This window comes from Triticum urartu, chromosome 7, assembly GCF_003073215.2.
Source record: "Triticum urartu cultivar G1812 chromosome 7, Tu2.1, whole genome shotgun sequence".
Lineage (NCBI taxonomy): Eukaryota > Viridiplantae > Streptophyta > Magnoliopsida > Poales > Poaceae > Triticum > Triticum urartu.
The window spans coordinates 234070958-234094012 of record NC_053028.1 but is presented as its reverse complement, the minus strand read 5'-3'; the positions used below and the strand labels follow the sequence as shown (position 1 = coordinate 234094012).

The 23055-nt window shown below is 46.6% G+C and overlaps 5 protein-coding genes across 5 annotated transcripts; 1 reads left to right on the top strand and 4 right to left on the bottom strand.

The window, feature by feature from the left end:
* Positions 1–1659: 1659 nt before the first annotated feature.
* On the bottom strand, positions 1660–2725 carry LOC125523004. Its single transcript, XM_048688038.1, has one exon. The coding sequence runs from the start codon at positions 2513–2515 to the stop codon at positions 1793–1795; it is 723 nt and encodes a 240-aa protein (XP_048543995.1). The 5' UTR covers positions 2516–2725; the 3' UTR covers positions 1660–1792.
* Positions 2726–9023: 6298 nt separating this feature from the next.
* LOC125518706 (probable transcription factor MYB58) lies at positions 9024–10130 on the bottom strand. Its single transcript, XM_048683534.1, has 2 exons — positions 9931–10130; positions 9024–9782 (listed from the first exon to the last, which is right to left on the bottom strand). Exons 1-2 carry the CDS (start codon positions 10128–10130, stop codon positions 9323–9325), a joined length of 660 nt encoding a protein of 219 aa, XP_048539491.1. The 3' UTR covers positions 9024–9322.
* A 2509-nt stretch (positions 10131–12639) lies between these two features.
* LOC125518007 (glycosyltransferase family protein 64 C3) lies at positions 12640–14018 on the bottom strand. Its single transcript, XM_048682969.1, has one exon. The coding sequence runs from the start codon at positions 13889–13891 to the stop codon at positions 12890–12892; it is 1002 nt and encodes a 333-aa protein (XP_048538926.1). The 5' UTR covers positions 13892–14018; the 3' UTR covers positions 12640–12889.
* A 63-nt stretch (positions 14019–14081) lies between these two features.
* Positions 14082–15064, top strand: LOC125518008. Its single transcript, XM_048682970.1, has 3 exons — positions 14082–14351; positions 14464–14598; positions 14695–15064. The coding sequence occupies exons 1-3, from the start codon at positions 14145–14147 to the stop codon at positions 14764–14766; spliced, it is 414 nt and encodes a 137-aa protein (XP_048538927.1). The 5' UTR covers positions 14082–14144; the 3' UTR covers positions 14767–15064.
* LOC125518006 (isoamylase 1, chloroplastic) lies at positions 15010–22751 on the bottom strand. The gene is made up of 18 exons (XM_048682968.1): positions 22234–22751; positions 21952–22134; positions 21769–21861; positions 21307–21459; positions 20990–21066; positions 20362–20503; positions 20183–20290; positions 19861–19946; positions 19555–19626; positions 19356–19482; positions 19042–19128; positions 17603–17695; positions 16918–17076; positions 16163–16246; positions 15872–15952; positions 15710–15789; positions 15459–15576; positions 15010–15369 (listed from the first exon to the last, which is right to left on the bottom strand). Exons 1-18 carry the CDS (start codon positions 22603–22605, stop codon positions 15112–15114), a joined length of 2373 nt encoding a protein of 790 aa, XP_048538925.1. The 5' UTR covers positions 22606–22751; the 3' UTR covers positions 15010–15111.
* Between the last annotated feature and the right edge of the window lie 304 nt (positions 22752–23055).

The following is a 23055-nucleotide window of genomic DNA, read 5'->3' as shown; positions in this document are numbered from 1 at the left end:
TCATGTCCCAACCCTGTAAGATACCACCACGCGTTTCCACAGTAGGCAAGTAGGCAAAGCCATCAAGGGATGGCCCTAAACATTGCAAGACAACAAACTGGTCTACAATCTCGAGCTTGGTCTCTTGTAAGCAGACTAGGTTTACTCTAAGCGAAGAAAGAAACTCCCTAACTACCTTCCTCTTGGCAGGGTTATTCAGCCCTCTCACGTTCCAGCAAATGATCTCCGGGTTGTGATCCATATCAAGGATTCAACAACACCCACACCCCGCGGCATGCTCAGTGCACACCGATCACCACATCAGACTCTCGTGGCAGCTCGTCATTGGTGGGGGGCGCATTTGCCGAACAACGCCGCAATGACCCTCACATGCTGCTCCCTCAGGGGGGAATCGAACAGCTCTTGGAGATCTTTGACTGCCTCGTCATCCACCGCCATCTCTTCTGGGACAAGCCCAAGTGCTCTCAGCAACACGCTTTTCACCTTGTTGGACTTGGTTGTGTTCGTCCCAGCAGATCGCTTGGTGGATCTCGTAGTGCGCTTGGGTGTAAACGGTTTTGCCTCCGGCCGTAGAGCTGAAACCTCGCGCAGGAGAGGTGGCGCCAACTTTTTGACGATGCTGGAACAAAACTTCTTCACCTCGCGTAGGCCAATGCTTCCTGGGCAGTCATACCTTCTGTCGAATCCACCAGCATCAAGTTTGAGTCCACTTCAATCGGATTTGAAGATAAATCCAGTGATATATCACCCACAGGCTGCGACTGGACCGTATTCAGCATGTTGCACTCGACGTTGCATGGAGATTCCTCATCCACCAACCGGGTAGGTGCATGGCTCACGTCCGTGCGTCCCATCAGCCCAGCCACCTCTGAGGTTGGGTCTCGCGCCTCCTCCGATGTCCTATTCTCCTTGTACGTCGCCATCCTGTCCAGTCTCACATGCACTGTCTTTTGGGATCTTGGCCTTTCTTGTCTTCTTTCACTTGGATCTGTGCACCTTGACGTGATTGGCTCCGCTCCAAGGCCAACAGGGCTTCCAAGAGCTGGTCGGGCATCTACCTTGGGCGTCGCGTCCACTTTATCCACAATGCACCGAGTTGCCTCCTACAATAAGCTGTCCTCACAAGGCACCAGAGCCAAGGCCCCAACCGGTGGTTGGTCGGTTTCAGGGACAAGGCGCTCTTTTGACGTGTCGACCTAATCTTGTACCCTGATGATTGGCTGGCTTGATTCTATTATGACCAGATCTTGTACTCTTCCAGCAGGCATCGAAACAGCGAACGGGGCCACCTCTCTCTGAGCTAGCTAGCTAGTGAGTAGAGTCAACACGATTTGAATCCAGATTTCATCCTTAGACTAGTCACAATGGACTTTACTAGTAAAATCACACATTTCAATACAAGATTGCTTATGTAGTAGCTAATTAATAAGAAGAGAGGGGGTTTATGGTAACTTAGGTAGTTACTGTAACATCACACATTTCAAGGCATAATGAGTCTATAGCCTAATAAATGAACTTTTTCATAATAGTACTCATATGTTACGTAGGTAGTAACATAGACTAATAACATCGGCAAGTTACTATTCTATGTTACTTCTCACTGTGAGAAGTTTTAGCATTATCTGAATTTTAATAAAGCTGGGCAGGAAGGTCTTTCCATCAGAAAAAAAAAAAGAATGATCGTGCTCTGATTTCGACGAACTGGACACCACAAACACAAATCGACGCGACACGCATCGGCAAAGAGGAACATATCAATTCCGTCGGTCGTGGTCGTACAGCCACGCGCGTTTCACCACGACCACACAGCCGGGGTCGCCTGGCGAACCGCCGGCAACGGAGGCGGCGCCAAGCAGTGCTGCGGCCACCGGCACAAGTACCCCTCACCGCAGCCGGTCGCGACCGCCTGGGCTTGATGATGTTCCCTCTCCTCTTCGATGTCCATCGCTGCCGTTCCCTCGGCGTCCTCTTCCCCGTCCACTGTCTCCGCGGCCGTGGACGGCTGATTCGCCTCTGCCGCCACGTGTGCCGCGCCCCAAGGGACCAGTGCCAGGTCGGCGCTCCCCTCTTCCTGAGCGCTGGACAGCACCGCCCGCACCGTGCGGCCGTCCGCCTCGCGCAGCATGTCACGGATCCACTCGGCGCCGGCGCTAAGGGGCGCCCAAGGGGGGAGCCGCCATTGGCCGAGAAGGCCGAGCCGGCCACCAGCGCGCGCGGCGTCGACGGCCGGGCCGTACACCACCACAGCCCTCTTTTCCCCTTCCGCGGCCCCGAGCGACGGCGCCGGCGGCTCCTCCGCCATCATCACGTCGCCCTCCGTCCCAACGGCCGCCGCCGCCGGCACATCGTGGCCGGCGCCGGCAATCTCCAGCCGCCTCATCTTGGTCGCGCGACAGGAAACCGGAACGCTGCCGCCGTCGCCGTCGTCGGGGAACGCGAACAGCCCCGGCTCCTCCTCGCCCTTCCTCTTCATGGTCACGCCGACGCCGGGGGCGTACTCCATGAGCACCACCATCGCGCTCACTTAGCTTGCTTGCTTCGTCGCGCGCTAAGCAAATCAAAGTGCCAACCACCAATCCAATCCCTCTATTACCTCTCTCTAGTGCCGCTACTGACTGATCCAATCCCGCTTGCCGTGCAGTTGGGCTTGTGGTTGTGCCGAACGAGAGTGTGATGGCGAGAGATATATGAGCTCGATCGGGGAGAGGGACTGGGTGGACAGGGGAGAAGAGAAGCGTGGAGAAGGTTCGGTTCAACTCCGGAAGCCTCTGGAATCTCCCGCTTCCGTTTAGTGTGGACAGCGACAGCACGAGGAGTTGATTAGGCGAATGTACCGAAAATGCCCCTGTAGGCCGTCAATAAGAAAAAATGTAACTGGGCTGTGCTGTGGGTAAACCCGGGCATGGACAGCCCGACCCGAGACCGGCACGAAAAACCCAGGCCGGGACAGGCCGGGCTCAGGCCTTGTTTTGCAGCCTGGAAGATAGTTGGGGCCGGCCTCGGGCTTCAGTTTTTCTGTTTTTTGGGCCTGGTTTTCGGGCTTCGTGCTTGGCTTGCACGTGCGTACACTGAAAAACAGCGTCCAGGCCAGGCTTTCGGATTTCGGGCTTGAAAATAGGGAGTATTTCGAGCTTCGGGATGGGCTCGGACTTGAGAAATGAAGGTCGGACTTCTACAAGCCTGGCCCGAAACCTGGCCCGGCCCGGCCATGATCGCTCTGTTTATTTTTTTCTTTTCTGTTGTGTTTAAAACAGTGTTCACCTTATATTGAGAAAATGTTCAAACGTATTTAAGAAAATGTTAGCGTATATAAGAAAAGTGTTTAATGTGTATTTAAAAATTGTTTCGTATATATCACAAAAACGTTCAATGTGTATTTTAAAAAAAATTAGCGTACATCACAAAAAATGTCGATGTGTAGTAAAATTTTGTTCACCGTATATCATAAAAATGTTCATTGTGTATTGAAAAACTATTCACCGTATATTACAAAAATGTCCAATGGTCGATTTTTATTTTATTTTTTTTGGATCTGTCACTGCATTTAGTTCTTATAAATTCACGCGATTTACTAATCACTAACGGTCAACTCTCTAAGTGGTAAGGAACACTTACTCTCCCCTCCGCCCATCGCTCCAGCACGCGTGAGGGTGGGGGAACCCCGGTCCTCCGTTTTCCGTCTTGTGGATAGGTGCTGGGCTGGTGTTTCGGTGGCATCGTCATGATGGAGGGGGCGATGTCGAGTGAACTAAATGCCACAAATTTGCCCCATCCAAGTGCAGTCTGTGTGTGTTGCATGGTCGATTTGGAAGAGTTGGCGGTGGCTTGATCACAGGCGTTCCCGGAGTTCTTGGCCGGCGTGGCGGCGGCGGTGACCAAGGCGGGAAAATTTTGTGTCGCGGCTCCTTCCCCACTTCATTGGCGTTTGCTCCGGCGCTGATGATGAGCTCTGCGACTCTCTGTACAGGAGCGATTCCAGGACTGCTTCCCTCTGGCTCGCCTGCAAGTGACGAGATGAAGATGGCGGCGGTTCGATCTACTTCCTCACCAACGTGCTAGTTCATGTGGGCCTTGACTTCCAAGACTTCCTTTCTCCGGCAAAACCATCTCCTGATCCAAGGTCCGGCCGGCTCCGAGGGAGCGACGGCGGGACGACGCGCCTTCAGTTCACGGTGGTGTTGTGGTTGGTTTGGGCTTCTAGGGACCTGATTGTAATTTTCTTATTCCGTAGGGTGCCTTGTATCATGCTGATCTTTTTCTAGTTCTGGGGTGATTTCCGCAAAAAAGAGGTTCTGCCATTGATTCTTCGCTAGAGCTTGTTTTTTGGGGATTTCTGTGGTGGCTTGCTGCGACGACAAGGAATGGACCGGGCCATTTAGATTGCGTCCTGCGTGAAAGGTCCTCTCTTTGACGCTAGCGAGCGGGGCATTCCCTAACGGATGCTCATTGTGTCAAGATGTCAATGTTTCGCAACTAGGGGTCGCTATGGGCTGACCCATATTAGCTGTTTTAACATGTACATTGATCCTGGTTTTGAGAAGGTTCAAACTCTGGGTTTTTTCCTAGTTTCAGGAACTTCCTAGAAGGTTTTAGAAACCTTCTACAAGGTTCCTGGACAGCTATTTCTGGTTTTCCGTTTTTGTTTTGCTATTTATTTCTTCATTTTTTGTTTATATGTTTCTTTTTTATTTGTTGTTTCCTTTTTCTTTCCTATTTCTTTTTTCTATTCACTTTTTTTTCTTTCTTTTGTCTTTTGTCTTTTCGTTTTCCCTTTTTCAAGATGATTTTATTTTTATTTTTTTGTTATTTTCAACTTTTTCATATTTTAAAAAATGTTCCTCTTACAAAAGTTTGGTCACAAATTTAAAAAATATTCGAGTATAAAAAATTGCACAGGAATTTCAGAAAATGTCCTTGTCTTTAAAATTTGTTCACAAGTTAAAAAAATGTTCAGGAATTCCATATTATGTTTTTTATATATTTTGTTCACAAATTGAAAAAATATTCATTTTTCAAAAAATGTTCAGTAATGTTCACGGTTTCAAATTTTGGTTTGAAATTAAAAAAATCACATTTCACAAAATGTTAAAGAATTCCAAAAAATGTTCATGGTTTCAATATTCCGAATATCCTGAAATGGTGCACTTTCAAAAAAAATTCAAAAAATCCAAAACTTGTTCGCGGTTAAAAAATCAGAATTTCATAATTTGTTCACAAATTAAAAAAATGTTTTATGCTTTCAAAAAAAATGTTTTTTTGTTCAATTTTTCGCATTTTTCAAAAACAAAATCACATATTCAAAAAATGTTCTTGTCTCCGAAATTTTGTTCAAAACTTCAAGAAATGTTAGCACTTTTTAAAATATATATTAAAGAAATGTTTACCCCAGTAACTAATTTAGGTTCGCTACAATAGCTGGTTTCGGTTTACTACAGTACTGGTTCCGATTCGCTACACTTGACCATTCCAGTTCTACATCTACGGTTAGTTCTTGGAGTTATATATACTACTCTAGTGACAAGTAAGAGCAATAGTAGTTAACTGGAGTGGCTAGGACCGCGCGAGAGTAAGCAGTTGGTCTCCGGTTTGAATCTTGGGTTCACGCGCGTCTCCTTTTTGTGCTATATTTTTTGTCCTACGGTTGAACTCATGGGCCAGCCCAGTCAGGCTGCGTTCTGTGCGTGGCGCCGCCAATTTGATGTAAAGGGCGTCAAATAGGGGCTCCCAACGAGCGTTAGCTAGGGGCTCTCATGTTGTGGGGGCACACGTGTATCCCCGGGCGTATCCTAATTTGGGCCAAAATGGACACAGGCTGACCAATCCTATTTGTCCTTAAAAAGGAAAAAAATACTCTAAAAATAGGAAAATATATTTTTACAAGAAGCAATGCTAAATTATGTATTTTTCATTAATGGTATTTGTACAAATAATCACTCTAAAGGGAATACCACATATCCATGTCTTTCAAGTGTCATAATTTAAATATGGTCCATTGCTCCACTGATTTTTTTATGATGACAAGGTTTTAGTTTTCACACGTATGCTAATTAGCACAAAGAGTAAAAAATCAGAAACTTTGTGAAAGAAAAATTATGGAAAAACACAAGTATAATGGAAAAAATATTTTTGGTGGTCGTGAGGGTGAGGGGGTGTCTTGATGGTCCATGGCACTGAGTAGAAGTCAATAAAAACACTGGACTTCATAAAATTACTAAATGATTTATCTAATTCCCATAATTTTTGAATTTTCTTTGAATTTCTAAAATTTAAATTAGTTTTCTTATTTTTAATTTATGTTATTTTGTAACTCTTTAAGTAAAAATGTGGTCCCTCAATTATTTCAGGTACCTAACTTTGTTCCCACAAATATAACACTATATATTTTTGGGCCCCCGGTATTCAAAATTGTTTTAATTTTTATCACTTGCTCTATTGAAAATGTTTTTGATGACAATATGACAACTACTTTGCTCTCATGGCACCCAAGTTACCATGAAATTCAAAAGTCAATCATGAAAAAAAGGTAGAAGAACACAATATGTGAAACTTCACGGTAAAGACAAACATTTTAGCAAATTTACCAAATAATTTGTAGTTTTAAAAAAACTATGCATGGTAGAACTCTAGAAAACTATATAACTTGGTAAAGCTATGTTTTTTTCTACATTTTGTAGTGCCCCCCAAAAAATATCCGGTGTTTGTGGGAAATGTTCACTTTAGACAAAAAAATTGTTTCACCAAAATAAATCATAATTGGTTGTAATCTTGTGAACAAAGCTCAATATGTCTTTTGCAATTTTGTTCAAATTATTTACTTTCCAAAAAAGGTAGCATCTTTAACTATTAATTTTCCATATTTTTGTAACAAAAAACTGCTCAAATCTACAACAACATTATCATTAAAATCATCTTCAATAAGCGTATGGCTAAATATTGTCATTTTTAATGGTTGTGGAGCCATTATTTTTCTGGCATTATAGTTGAGGGACCAAACATAGAGTTTAGCTGAGAAAACCAAAACTATACTTTTTTTCATATATGACTGAAAGTTTACACATACACAAGGCTTAGAGGAAAACTAGCCGCCACTATTTTATGGCCCTTCCATCATGGTTGTTCGCCTAACTTAGCGGTGTCGATTTGGTGACCGGAGGCGAGAAGAACCCTAGTTCTATGTCTATATTCCTATTATTATTTTCTCTAGTGCTATGTTTCTGTGTTTTTTGTGACAAAGCCTCAACGGTGGAGGTGGTATCACACATAATAATTGTCACGCGGCTCTATTTGAGTCATGTTATAGTCGTCATAGTCGACGAGGCTGACATGAGGGAGCATGTGGTGTTTTGTTCCTACATATCATTTGCTCTAGGTCTGACGGTTTGTCTCGGCCAATCTTGATGGTGGTGATGGCAATATTAGTGTCAAGTTTGGTCAAGGTAGTGGTTTTCATGCTTCACTCTTTTGTGCTCACAAAGTTCTTCTTAGACGGCATGGCCATTAATCAGTTAGTCGGTAGCCTCCTGTCAGTCCTTGGCCATAGTGCGTTCAATGGTCTTAGGTTCTCATCTATTTGGCTGGGTGACACAAGCGGCTCTTTAAATCCAATTACAGCTTAGTCTAGCTTGTGCATCTTTGGTCTTCTGCTTTTTTCCACTCAAATCTTGAACAACTATTAATTAAGGTGCAAAAAGAAGAGCTAGAGACGAACGACTTCAAATCTTGTATGCAACTTCTAGTTTTATCAATCATTTTTGTTGTATGTGTGAGTTTAAGTTTATTTGACCAAACACAATTTGGTCAGTTAATCAATAAATTCATGTTGTTTGGCCAAAAAAGAGGAAAATGTGTATTTTGTTCTAAAACGGATTTCTCTAAAAAGGAAAACATATTTTACTCGATGAAAAGGGAAATTATGTATTTTGTTTCTCAATTCTTTTATATAAATTGTTGAAAACTACCATCATCAATTAAACCATCTTAAGTATGCCAAATGGCTAAATCTTGACAGTTTTTATTGTCGAGTAGCCACATATCTCAGACTGAGAAACCAGAACTAGACCTTTTTCTATATATAAAATTTTGCGCACAGGAGATGTCACAACACCCCTAAAAAAAGAGGAAATGCCACAACAGCATAGTCCAGAAGATAATGATGCACATCAAGTCTAATTTTCGAACCAGTCGGATTGTCAGAAAGACCTGTCCCTAAAACTACAGTAACACATATTCCTTGGATACAATCAAACAACATACTCCGAACAGAGCTAGAGTGCACCCCGAACAGAGCATCGATAATGGCCAAGTCATGACTCATGATGCGCCTCATGCGTCCGGCGTGGGTCAATAACACTCTACAGCCGAATGGACGGCGAAGGAGGCGGCGGGAGCTCGAAGAAGTCGATCATCTCCGGGGGCAGGTCACCGAACAGCACGTCGGCCGTGCCCCGCCGCACCGGCGCGACGAGGCCGTAATCGTCGACTTCCTCCTCCAGCCCAAAGAACCGGGGCGGCGTCTGCTGCTCCGGTTTCGGCTCCAGGTAATGCTCCGGCTCCGGTTTCGGCTCCAGGTAATGCTCCGGTTCCGATTTCGGCTCCAGGTAAGCCACGCCGACGCCGCCGTCGATCAGTGCGTTCCCGTGGAAGACGAGACCTCCCGGATCAACCATCGGCGCATGGTCAGCGGCGTAGAGGAAGGGCAGCGGTTGGTGAACTTCCGAAGCGGCGCCGTACGAGCTGCTGCATCCCGCGGCCGCGACGTCCATGGCGGCGAACCCGAGGGGAAACGGCAGGACGGATTCGGCTCCGGGGAACGGCGCGCCTGCATACTGGTTAGCCGCGAGTGGTGGTTCTTGGCTGCTCTCGCCGACGTGGTGCTGGTGCATCGTCGTCTGTTGGAAGGGGATCAAGCCGAAGCAGGGGTACTGATCCTGCCACACAGGGGCGAAATGTGCAACACTTAGGCCTCAGATTACACACAAAAAAATGGCAGCATGACTGGGTTCGAGAATGGGAAAAAAAGCACATGTATTTCTTCTAGACATTATGCTGGATTGAAAATGTTGTTTTAGGATGTGTGTGTATTTGAACTCTTAAAACTTTTGCCACCTGAAGAGTGTCAGTTTCAGCAATGAAGTTAGTAGCTGCGCTCGTTGTTAGGAGAAAATTTGATCACTACGCACACAAGACGACTAAGATATGACTATCTGAATTTGTAATTTCGTCAACTTTTACTAAGATGTGAGTCTAAAATTAATGCCCAAATTTGTATATTAGAGTTGGCGTCGAACTGTTGTCGTCCAAAACAACGAGGAGACAGGTGTAATCATGTCGCCCAATTCAGCAAAAACAGGTGTCGTTCGATCATTTCAGGAAAAAACAGAGGCACAAAATCAGGTTCAGAAACAGGGTGATCGCTGTCCAGTTCAGAAGCAACAAATCCATCTCGGTTTTTCTTCAGAGAAAGCAAGCAAGAGAAGAGGGTCACCTCGGAAGCGCGTGCCGCTGCCGCCTCTTGAGAGTTCGACGCCGCAGAAGACGAAGCAGCGCCTACGCCGCCGCCGCCGTTGCCGCTGTGCTTGGTGGTGGCGGCTGAGGCTGACCTCCTGCGGGGCAGCGGCGCCCGGAGGATCCTGGCGAGGCGCTTCTGCCGCGTGCTCCAGAAGTTTTTGACGTCGTTGTCCGTCCTGCCGGGCAGGTACGTCGCGATCCTCGCCCACTTGTTCCCGAACTGCGCCTGCAGGTCGATCACCACCCGCTCCTCCTCCGACGAGAACTTGCACCCCCTTCACACGGAACAAAAACACGGCGCCCTGCCTTCAGTACGCCGCGGGCTGATCGGAAACCGGAAGCCCGGCGCAGCGGGGAGGAGGACGAGGGAAGCTTCACGGAGCCAGCCAGAGGAAAACGGAAGAGGAGAGGCGGATTACGTACGTCTTGAGGTCGGGGCGGAGCTTGTTGACCCAGCGGAGGCGGCAGGACTTGCCGGTGCGGGGGAGGAGGCCTTTGGATCGAATGGAGCTCCACTCGCGGGGGCCGTGCTCGCGGACGTGCTGGTGCAGCACCTCGTCCTCCTCCGCCGTCCACGGCCCCTTCCTCACGGCCGCCCGGTCACCGCCACCGCGCGGCTGCATCGTCGCCCTCCTCCTCCGCCGCCGCCGCCGCTCGCACCGCCGGCCACAGCGACCATGCCAATCGCACGCGGCGCTCAATGGGATTCCGCTTCGCTGCTGTCTGTTGCTTCTCGCCGACTCGCCGTGCGCGTTCAGAAGAAGGGGAGAATGGAAATGGACAGCCAGGCGCCCACGAACGCCCACTACCTGCGATGTAGGGAGAAGTGGGACAAACTTTTGTAAGCGAGAGCGGGGAGAGCATCATCCAAACCAGGCGCCCGATCGTGATCGGACGGCTGTTTTCAATTTAGGGGCACAACGGGACGCAGCAACCGCCTCCTTGCTCACAACTCTCTCGTCTGGAAACGTGCTTACAAATCAAATTCAAACAGAAATCCCTATCATCATGGTTCCAAATCGACCAAGGAATTTCGCTCTCTGTCAGAACACGTAAAAGCGCAACATTGGTACGATCCGTCAGAGTACAATGTTTTGACTAGATCATGAATGCGCGTGTTGCCGCACCCGTCAATTTTTGATAGATTGATAAGAACTTCCCATAATAAGTGAATACACAAAACATGAGAAATCATTTTTCATAAATTGGCTAATATATCATTAAGTTATCAAAGGAGAGAAATTTAACCAGTTTGCACTGAAGTAGTGTGGAAGAGAAGATTGAGTGCGCCGGTAGCATCATGCTCTCCTAGAGAGATATAGTCGTGGGTGGGGAGAAGGAAACAAATGTCATTATGCCAACTTTCATGAATCTAGTATATAGAATATGTATGATGGTGAAGAGGATCACAAGCTAAAGATGCAAACCATTATATTGCAAGGATAACTTATTGAAAAAAAATACTTTGTGAAACCAATGAGGTAGATGATATACTATATGGCATGCAAAATATTTTTTGAAACAAACATGCAAAAAATTATTTGCAGTCTTTAAGTAAGCATCCTAATAAGTTCATATTTTGATCGACGGTCAACTTCTTCCTGACTACAAAGTTGAAATACATGTTGTTTTCTGCGAGAAATGATGTATAATTAAAAGGCATACTTTATAAGTTCACTTCACAAATTAAATTAGAATGCTGGGATGGACCCAAAGTAGGTTACTTTTTCAAGTTCTGTGAGTTTTTTTACTCGGCTTCGATGCAATGTGCCTATGACTTCGTGCGTCACATCAATAGGATACTATGTCAATTTTATCATCATGAAGTTTCTCATCAATCTTCTGTATGGTTAGGCAAATTGCGAAATCACTAACTAAGGAGTACTTGTTGCAAAGAGCACTCCACTTTCCCAAGTCGCGACAAGTGGCGCACATGCAGTGCGCGATTTGTCGCAACCTGGGAATTTTCCCTTTTTTTTGTAGATCCGTTTATTCAAAACGTTTTATCTCTTAAACCCCGAGTCCAAATCTTGAACCGTTTTCACCGTTGGATTCCTCGCGTCGAGATTTTCAAAACTAGATCCATGTTGATAGGTTTTGACGAACTTTTTTTTCACGAAAAAATCGGACGAAAAAAACCGGGCGAAAAAACCGGACCGGGAGCATGGTTTTTTTCCCTTTCCGAAAGAGGCACGTCCGTGCCTCTCGCGAAATCACAACCATGCCTCTCGTGGAAGCAAAACTGTGACTCTCGTGGAAGAAAAAAAAAACAGAAAATGCGGTTTTTTTTCGTTTCCGAGAGGCACGGCCGTGACTCTCGCGAAAGCACAACCGTGCCTCTCGCGAAAGCAAAACCGTGACTCTCGTGAAAGAAAAAAAATAGAAAACGCGTATTTTTTTCCGTTCCGAGAGGCACGGCCGTGACTTTCGCGAAAGCACAACCGTGCCTCTCGCGGAAGCAAAACCGTGACTCTCCCGAAAGAAAAAAAAACAAAAAACGCGTTTTGTTTTTTCCTTTCCGAGAGGCACGGCCGTGACTCGCGAAAGTACAACCGTGCCTCTCGCGAAAACAAAACCGTGACTCTCGCGAAAGAAAAAAAAACAGAAAACGCGTTTTTTTCGTTTTCGAAAGGCACGGCCGTGACTCTTGCTAAAGCACAACCGTGCCTCTCGCGGAAGAAAAATCGTGACTTTCGTGAAAGGAAAAAAAAAAAGAAAACGCGTTTTTTCACGCAAAAAAAAATTTGAAATTTTTTTTGATCGAAAAGCTAAGAAAGACCAAGGAAAAACCAAAATGTCAAAAAAAAACCAGAAAAAAAACCGTTTAAAAAACCGAAAACACGTGCGAAAAAAAAAATTGAAGGGAGCGTCCAGAACGCGACACGTGGCAAATGGCTGAGAGCGCGCCAAGTGACGCTGATCGTTGCGAGGCTTCCGAAGGAGCGCTCGTTAACTAGTTGCTCTCGGCAAATTGGATACGTGTGAAAAGCTTGCGACAAGGCCTACTAAACGAAAGCTTTTCCTTGTGGCGGCCTATAGTGGGTGTTGGCCCAATTCATAAGAAGATGCCCAGATTGTTCTGTGGAGCAACAGCCCAGTCACGTGGGCCTGCTAGCTGGCGTGCAGCGGGAAGCCGAGCTAGTGGCGCGGAATGACCCGGGTGATCTAGTCCGCCCATCAGTGAAACAAACAGCTTAAGAGACCTAATCACTGTGCGAGGCCGTAGCTAGCTGCGTTTTACTGTTTAGTACTTTAGCACAGTCTGAATGTCGTCGACATTGTTATCCTACCACAGTTTATACTACAGCACCATCGTACAGTCCGTCAGATTGTGTAGTGATCACATCACTGAAGGGTAGCAATGCCACGCTACGCCGTGAGGCTACTCCTGGTCGCACCGGACGAGACGGCCGCCTTTGCTGCACAGCCCCTGCTCGGCGACGGCCGCCTCCACCACCTTCCCGTAGCTGTACCGCAGCGGCATCCTCCCTAGCAGCCGGTGAAACTCCGTGATGCACTCCCCTCGCTTCTCCCAGTGCCCCACGCCGCCTCTCGAGCTCAGCCCCACGGCCCTCATCGCCTCCACGCCAGCTCCGGCGTTGGCGTCGTTCCTCGGGTCGCCCCAGTCCCTGATACTGCCGGCCTCCACCAGCACCGGCCCTTCCCCGGACGCCTCGGCGGCCACGAAGTTCATGAGGATGTCCTCGCAATTGCGCTCCCGGTCCACCACGGCGCGCGCCGCGGCGAGCTCCGGGGAGCAGGAGTACTTCCGGAGGAGGTCCACGGCGAGGACGAGGAACTTGGTGAGCACCATGGAGTAGCGGCCGGGCTGCGGCGCGGCGTACGCCCACCTCCCGCGGGCGAGGTCCAGGTGGTGGGACCTCGGGAAGAAGCCGACGAGGGTGCCTGGGCGGCCGGCCCGCTGCTGCCAGGCGGCGAACGCGAAGGAGATCGCGGCGGCGTCGGGGAGGACGTCGTCGTCGGCGACGGCCACTGCGGCGGTGCGGATGGACGGGTGCGGGAGGAAGCGGGAGTTGAGGGAGGCCGAGGCGGTGCGGTGGAGGGAGACCCCCGGCGGGAGGCGCGGGAGGAGGAGGCGGTCGTCCGGGGTGGAGGGGTTGCACCAGAGCACGACGACAGCGAGGACGAGCGGGTGTGCGGCGTAGGCTCCCGCGATGCGGCGGAGGAGCGGGAGCCGCCGCTCCGAGTAGCCGCTCAGGAGCACCGTGAGCCGGTCCGGCCGCAGGTCCTCCTCATGCGGGGACGACGCGTCGCAGGCCGCCTCTTCTACTCCTCCGAGTGCCGCGACGGCGGAGAGTGTGACCGCAACGACGAAGAGGAGGAGGACAAGGCAATGGTGGTGGTGGTGCGACGACGACGGCATGGAGGACGACGCGGCGGCGAGATCTCGCGAAGAGTGTTGACTTGAGGCGACTTGTACTAGAAGCAGCGAGCGAACGAAGATTCTGCGCGGGCCCAGATGTCAGGCTTTGCGGTTTGACTCGTGGCGGTAGTGATCTGGCCGAGGTGGACCTGCGTGGGGCCGGGATGTCAGAGGCGGGATCCTGTCCCTTCCTTTCCCTCGCGATTTTATCCGAAGGGTGCGGTGGTGAGGCGAGGCTGGGCAAGGAAGAGAAATGGCTGTGCAGTGGTGCAGCGCGACGAGCCTGCACGGTTGGTGCCACCACCCATCGCCGCCGCTGCCGTCCCAGGCATTGGCGTCGATCGTGTCCCTGTCTTGGCAGCCGAGGAGGATCGGCTGCGTGTCCGTCCGCAGGGAGGTCGCCGTGGCCGCGGCGGCAGAGGCGGCCCCGCCGGAGGTGGAGGCGGACATGGACATGGAGGTTAGCATCTCTCAACCCTCGCAGTGATCCATGACCATCTGAAGAGTTCAAGTTATGCACCTGATCCTGCAAGCTAACAATTCTCACCTGCCGTCTGCGCTGTTGTCCCAAGGAAGAAGGTGTAGAGTGCGAAGAAGGGTGCGGCGGCACAGGGTGGCTGCTGTGCGACTTCTGCAAGGGGAAGAAGAACAACGTCAAGTCCGAGAGCAGCCCCCGGATCTACCGCCGCTGCCCGACCTGCAAGGCCGTGAGTTCTCTCTTATTTCTCCTACCTTAATTTCCATCCTCTGCTTCAGCTCCGGCGCCGACGACCAACCGGCGTCCCTTGTTATTGTTGTTGCAGGCCGGGTACATCTTGTGCCAGAGATGCAGGGTCTACAGATGCATCACATATCCAGAAAGCACCGAATCATGATCGACACAGGCATGCACAGCAAGCAGATCGAGCTGGAGATCTTCTGATCGTTTTGCTGCTTCTTCTACCTTCCGTATGCTGCCCTGCTGACTGCAGTGTGGACCGTTCGTCTTCCTTCAGTGTCACTGACAGAAGAGCATGCTCTGTGCATTTTGTTTTTGCTCCATTGTCAATGAATGTTATAGCAGCTTGGTCATCAGGAAAAACTTCTCTGATTACCAGGAACTTTGCAGTTTGCACATGTATCTGTGGATCGAATAGATCATTGGCAATAGAGCAATTGTGCACACTGATAATACGCCAAAGGACTACATATATACATATTATTTACTGTATATCCGCCTCTCAAACATCAGGGCGCAATACTAGGATGACCGATGAGTAGCTGAGCATGGGGTAGAGGTTGGAGTTGAGGAAATGAGAGAACTGGTGTATGGTGAGAGCGCGATCAGGTAAGTCGTCAGTGAGGAAGTCGTATGGTGCTGGCTTGCCTGTGTCCACCACCGGTTCCCACCGGCGCCCTGTGCGCTCCGGGAGCTCAACAACGGCCGGTAAGTGGCTGGTGTTGAAGGCCACATAGATCTCGCCCTGTCTTTCATCTTTCTGTGGTGAGATACATAAAGATATTTGTTACTTCTAAAACTCTCCATAATTTACTTTTGAGTTAAAAAGTGTCAGAACTATATGTGTACCATGGAAAAGGCAACGAATCGGCTATTCTCAGACCAATCAGGCTTCCCAGGCTGATGACCATGCCACTGCAGCCGTTCGGCCGTTGGAAAATCCTCAAGGCCAAGACCCTCGCACTCCCTACAGTGCAGCAGATCAAATACACAAATAGACAACACCAACTTGATTAGGGTGTGAAATTGACCATTGCTTGCTTAGTGTTTGGAGGCACCTTCAGTGGTTCTACACAGAAATTATTCAACGGAATACTTACTTGCGGAATTTGGTCATGAGGCAGCAGAATCTGTGCAAGTCAGAGTATTGTTCTTTTTTATCCCAGCGAAAATAATTGACCTACAGAAGAACCATGACGGATGAATGCAAAGATTTGAAGATAGTTACTTAGAACAACAATATGTGACAAAATTGTACTGACATAAGAATCATGGCAGTATGTATTGTTGTTGCCCCCTTTTGTGTGGCCATACTCATCGCCCATATAAAACATTGGAACTCCCTAACAATTGAAAAAAAATTGAAAACAATTAGAAGGTCTGAAATACTGAAGAAGGTAAATCTAAGAATTTAACTTTGGCAGATATCTCAGATAAGCAATCCCTTCATGTTGGCTCTATTAATATTGGGATTGGATGTTTCACTTGACAACATATGCCATTGTGAAAAACAGGCAATCTCAAAAATTGAGGAGATCAGATATAAGTCTTACTTGAGAAACCATGAGACAAACAAAGAAATTGCGCATCTGCCTCTTCCTCAATCTTTTGACAGACAATCTTGCGAATTCTCCTTCCTATATTGTTCACATGAAATGTAAGTGCATGTTCCACATGATTCTAAAGCTTCTATGCAATTGCACAAATTTTGCACGGCAGGGGTCTGCTGCAAGGTAAACAGCAGATGATGGATGCTGATGCACTTGCTTAGGAGGTCACCACTCTGAGGCTGCTGAGAAGATTGGAGGTGACCTCGCTCCAGTTGATTGAAGATGGGATGATGCTGGTCGTCCCTAAATGCTAAAAGGTTGATGTAATAGAGCATATCGTTTCCTTTTCTCTTTACGCCTGAAACAACTGTTTCTGCCGGGTTGATACTTCATTTCTATCTCCGCATACTTGTAAAACTTATAGTTCGGATACTGTGATTTCGTTGGAAATGGAACCAGGGTGATGCCTTTGGTATTAAAAAGAATGTGCTTATTGTTTCCCCCTATTAGTAACGATGGTCAGCCTGTATCAATGTTTAACCACAATTCCTGTACTGCCACGTGCACAAAATTGAAGGCAACCTTTCTCTAGAAAATATAATTATACGAATAAAGAGATCTTGTAGGGAAACTCTTACTGCCTCAACGGTTTACGCAGAGAGAGAACCATGCAACGACATTTGTCAGCCATTCGACTATTATGTAAAGCATGAAAATTTCAAAAAAAAAAAAAGAAAAAAAGAGGAGTTCAGAATTACCTCCCCACAATTCCAGCTAAGATTGTGATTTTCTCCATCTCTGTTGTTCTCCCCATTTGGTAAATTGTACTTGTTATTATATGTTACCAAATCAGCCAGTGTAAATCCATCGTGTGCACATACAAAGTTGATACTGTGCCAAGGTTTCCTTCCTCCTGCCTGGTTAATCAATAAGAAATCGCAGTGCCAATAACAAGTTACTGGTTTGATTTCTAGAGAAACCAAATAGAAATTTGTGAATAACAGATCAAATTATCCGACAAATTAAATTTGGCATTCATCTGACAAATATACATGGAGCTAAGTTAGCACCAACAGAAAGTATGAAGTCATTTTCATTTCTTTACAGAAAAGCAAGTTACCTATGAAATCTGAGATGGCTTTTTTAGGGGGAAAAATCAATATAGTTTCTTCTCACCCCCTAAAAAATGACATGGCTGGCATTTTTCAGTGGATTATTCACTGGACAAATAAATAAGATAACTAGAAAGCACTATGTGCTTCATTGGCAAGTTGGGTGTTAAAACCTATATATAGCACTAGTGTTATACACTTACACTTCTTGGCCGAATGCATATGCAGACACTATAATCGTTATATATTAACATGTGTATCATCATGTGGTATATATAAAGAATCCAGGTGACATTCACTCAACCCATTTACAAGTATTGCCACAACTTACCTGGTATAGGTGTGGACTTCCACAAAGACATTCGGCAAAACCACCAGCAAATCCATCAGTGCCTTTAATGAATTGACGCACAATGTCCCGGTACTGAGGAAACAACCACACAAGTTAGCACTTGGATGAAATAGCTAGTAAGTGATGTGGCAGATGTGCAACATATTTGTTTAGTTGAAGATGGATGCACACAATCATATGTTCCCTCTTAAAGATCCACCAGCATTAGCATATACAAGCTTAATATTGTAATGTTTCTTACTGATTTCAATTTCCATTCCCTGATAAAAACCAAATGCGCAACAGTGTTGTCAATAATTATTGGCCAGTCACCCAGAATTCGTGATCATTCCATTATTTTCTATGAAACCAGTCCAGAAGTGCCCTAATGAGGAGTATATATATAAACTATAATAACTAACAAAATACTCCCTCCGTCTCATAATATAAGATCGCTTTACAATCTGTTTTAGCTTGTAAAACGTTCTTATATTATGGGACGGAGGGAGTAACTACTAAGCGAAAACCTTTGCCGCACCCTCAAATCAAGCTACAAATAAAGGTAAAGGTAAATTAAATATCACCCAGCTTTCAAACACCCAAAATCCTAGGAGAAAACAATGAAGCTAGACCTCTTCCAATGCACAGGTGCTTAGGTGAGGTGCTAAGCACATTAAATAGTTTAGCAACTATAGTCTCCAATGCATAGGTGCTTAACTTGTTGTAGCCAAGCTCACTTCATTTAATGACTTAGCTACTAAACTCTCTCATGAATTCTCTTCCTTCATTTAAATGTTTTGCCTAGGTTCACGCGGTTGGCATTGGTTCTTCCTGGGGTCACCAAACCCATCTCTCTCCTCTTAATTGTCTTGCCACATCAGATTTTTCGCCTACATGGCAAGCTTAGCACATGTACAAGGTGGATCATTGGGAAGGGCCTTAGGTGTTGCAAGTCAAAAAGCAATATCGTCTTCTATGCTTATTCATGGGAATTATATTTGTTAAATGATACTCCCTCCGTCCGGAATTATTTGTCGCAGAAATGGATAAAAATGGATGTATCTAGAACTAAAATATGCCTAGAACTCTAGATACATCCATTTCTCCGAGAACTAATTTCGGACGGAGGGAGTATAATACAGCACAACATGAACAATTTCTTGCAGAAAACTCAAATATTTCTTGCTCGGTTAACACTCACAAGAGTTAGTGCGTTCATTCAGACATTTGACAAATAGTAGTACTTCACTATTCAGCTCATGTGTTATCATTCTTGTAGACAGATGCGGGACAATTCTGCGTGCCCCTTTGAAGTTCAGGTGGAATGCGTATTATTTTGCTTTATCTATATATGTCGCAAATATAAGTTATATTTCTATCAGTATTTGCCAATGAACAACCGTTGACTTTGCAAATCAAACTTTTAACAGGTATCTTACCTTCCCATTCCACTCAGACCAAACATTCCAGTGAGGGAATTGACCTACTTGATAGAGGCCTCCTGCATCCCATGCTTCAGCAACGAGCTATAATTGCAACGGGGGAAATGAATAAGAGAGCCTCCCAAGGAAGCAATAATACGTCAAGTATATACAGTTGAAATATTAGTATCTACATGTTTAGCATAACTCACAAGAAGCATATAAAGAGAGCTACTTGCATTTTGTTTCCTTATCAACATTGGGAAATCGATCATTACCATAATAAAACAAATGAATGTACACAGACAACAGGTGTTGGATGAAACAGGTACCTTGACGCCTCCAAGAATTGGGTCATTGCTGATCATGTCAATAAGTGGTGGAGTAACAAGAGGTGTCCCTGTTGTGATCATGTCACCTTCTATTGGAGCTCCATACACGTTAACTGGATCCCACAGACTTGTAAAAGAAACATTCTTTTAAGAATCTTCTGAAAAGGCAACACGCAAACAAACAATAAATATAAAATACCTGGAACCTCTGGTCATTATGGATGCAAGATCAAAACGAAAACCATCAACATGCATTTCCGTCACCCAGTATCTGCAAAACAAAAGTAAATTAGTTGACCAGACATACAGTAGATTTTTCCCTTTTCATTGGAGAAAAAGAATTTGAAGATGCCAAATCTATAAGCACCAAGACATTAGGTGACATTTAAAGATACAATATGCTGACCAAAAGATTTACCCCACAAGCTTGCAAATTAATCATATCAAAATGACAAGCAGCGAAAGAAATGAAAAGTAGTTCTAGAAGTAAAATGTATATCTGTACCTTAAACAATCTACAATGAATTGACGAACCACAGGATGATTACAGTTGAAGGTATTCCCACAGCCAGAATAGTTATAAAACTCTCCCTGCATGAACAAAATCCCCTTGAAAAAGAACTACTACATAACACATCTATACTCTATACATCTATAAAGGACAGAAGGACAGACCCAGTGCATAGAAGCTCCACCACAAGGTGGGGTCTGGGGAGGAATTATAGGAACCTAGTCTTACCCCTGCTACAGTGCAATGCAGTGAGGCTGGTTTGAAAGCTCACTCACATCTATGAAAGAACAATTACGCAGCAAGAAAGATCTCTCACCTTGGGTGCAAGCATATAGTATGTAGTATTATCGACCCCCCTAAATGATAATATTGGACCATTCTCATTACCCTCAGCTGTATGGTTGAAGACAACATCCAGGATCACCTAACAGTAACATGTCTTAGCATCAAATTGATAAGTTCAAAAGGAGCAACTAACTCGTATGACTTGCTTACCTCAATTCCCCGTTTGTGAGCCTCTCTTACAAAAGTTTTGAACTCATTTATGGCATCACGCCCACAGTTTTTTATCCCGCCTGATGTGTATCTCGTCATTGGTGAAAAGAAGTTTATGGTAGAATATCCCCAAAAGTTCATCCTGATAAGAAAACAAGCAGTTTATACAAAACGGTGATAGATTGGTTGTGTTTCCAAAGAGAAATATAGCCAACAATAATCATGTTAAAACACATATGCATTCTACACACGAATAATGCGAGGGCAATTGGAAATGTTGGTACAAATGATAGGTAGGCAGACAAAATTCATGTTAGCAAGTCTGGAGATGGCAAGACAATAGCATGCTGGATTTCATTTTCAGCTATCAACTATTCAACTGTTGTGACCAGTTTCAATTATGGATTGATGTCTCATGGAGAAAAATCTAGCTTAGGTACTTGCGAAATATTAACATCATTAGCAGTAGCAGGTATCAATCATATATATATATAATAGCTAGGATGTAAAACTGTTGAGTGACTGCTAAAAAAATAGTTTGAACAAATATCAGTTATGCAGGCACAAAATGTGTATGAACTCTCACTCAAACAGTGCTGGCAGGCTAATACTAAATTTAAGTCCTTACTTGGAAGAAGAGGTTGAGTACTCCAGCTCGTTGAACTCATGGCAGGGCATTAACTCAATACAATTAACTCCAAGCTCCTGTAGAGGGAACAGTCCAATATTAAATGATACGGAATTCATAAGCAGATCTGGGAAAACATATTCAGTCATGATTACAGAATTGGGTATTAAATCCAAATAAGATGTGTGTGAGCATCTTATCAATAATGAGCATGTAACTGCTATAGTATGCAGTAGTTTTTGTAATAACCCAAATTCTGGCTAACTATGTAGCTTTCTTTAAAAATTATCCTATGTAGTCAGCAAGTACAACTGTACCTTCAAATAGTCAAGCTTCGACACAGCCCCAATGAAAGTACCCGGATGTTCTACATTGCTTGAATCATGCTTCGTGAATCCACGCAAGTGCATCTCATATATTACCAGGTCCTTTTGAGGATATCTTAGAGGTAGGTCGCCTTCCCAATCAAACTGCAGATGCAAACCTTTTTACTGCATGTCCAATTAAGCGACTAAGACAACAACAACAAATACTAGATGCAATTTCACTTCACTTCCACTTGCAAACATAATATTATTAAAACAAATATGATCCAAGGACCTTTAACAACAGTAAATTACAAGTTTTCGTCAAAGTCAGCAGACAACTACAAATGTCTAATGACACTGCTCTCTTTGATCATGACTGTCTGAGGCAATGTAGTACAAGTGGAAGACAGGAGAAAAATATGAGAAAAGAGAGAAACAAATGCAGCCTATATTTTCAGCAATCAAGCATACCGTGCTATATGGAAGAGGGATCATGCCAGCCATCTGAGGCCAGCAATTGTTACCACGCGCCGGAACGCCATACTCCCCTCGGCTTATCACTGCCTAGAGCAACACAAAAGGCAGCAAATAAGCGTCCGCGTAACAATTTCTACTGTAAATACCAAGATGCAGGTAAAGCTAATGTATGATCACCTTAGCATAAGGATCCACCACGACATTGGAAACATCAAGGTAGTGCCCGCAGTGAGGAGCAAAGGTGCCGTCGAACCTGTACCCGTAAAGCATGTCCTGCAGCTCGCCTTCGATGAAGACATGCCATACGTTCCCAGTCCGATTCATCAGGGGGTCAAGGGGAACCTCCTCCGTCACCCTATCCTGCAGCATTTCCCCCGATACAAAACTCAAATCGCAGGCCAAAAAGGGGGCGGGCGGCGCACGCAAAGCTGATGAACTCTACTCGGGAGGCAACCCCACCGCCTTGAGATCTTCTGGCGTGAAGAGGCAGAGCGCCGCGGCTGTGGCTCCGCCGGAGTAGACGGCGAAATTGACCCCGCCGGCGAGCGCGGTGGCGCCCAGCGGCGTGGGCATTCCGGCGAGCACCCTGCACGCGCCGCCGAGCGCGTACCTGTCCTCCGCCACCGGCTCGTCCTCCTCCCCCTCATCCTCGGCCTTCGTCGCCACCTCGACAACCGCGGCGCAGACCTCGCCGACCCCCTTCCCCGCCGTCGCATTGGGCCGCCACCGTCGCAGGCGCGGCGCCGGCCCTGGCCCCGGCCGCCTCGTGCGCGCGGCGAGGGACGGGCGCGCGCAGAGGCAGGGCGCCTTGGCCATGGCCATCATCGTCATGCCGGGAACCCCGAGCGATCGGTGATTGATTTTGGGGAGGAGCGGCGAGGCGGGGTTATTTATCGGTGGGATCCGCGCCTCCTGTTGGTTCTTCGTGGGAGGCGTGACTCAAGTGCGTGCGCGATAGTGTGGCAGGGTACTACTGTGGTTGAGTGAGGGGGGAGGGATCGATCGCACCGTCCGTTCGTCCGAGCGTGCGTGCGCCGTGCGCGCGCTCTCGCTTTGCTGACAGTGCCGGGCGTGTCGCGTTGCGGCTCTCACCGTCCATTTGGACCGGCCGCTGCGGGTGCCGTGCCGTGCTAGCATGGGGTGGGTCCGCTGGCACGGGTTTTCCGTGAGGCCCGGTTGCAGGGAGAAAAGATCCCATCCCTATGGTAGAACCGGATGAGACTTGCCTGCTGCTTTCCCATATTCCCATCCGTGTTCCCGCATACGTGGCTTGATTTGATT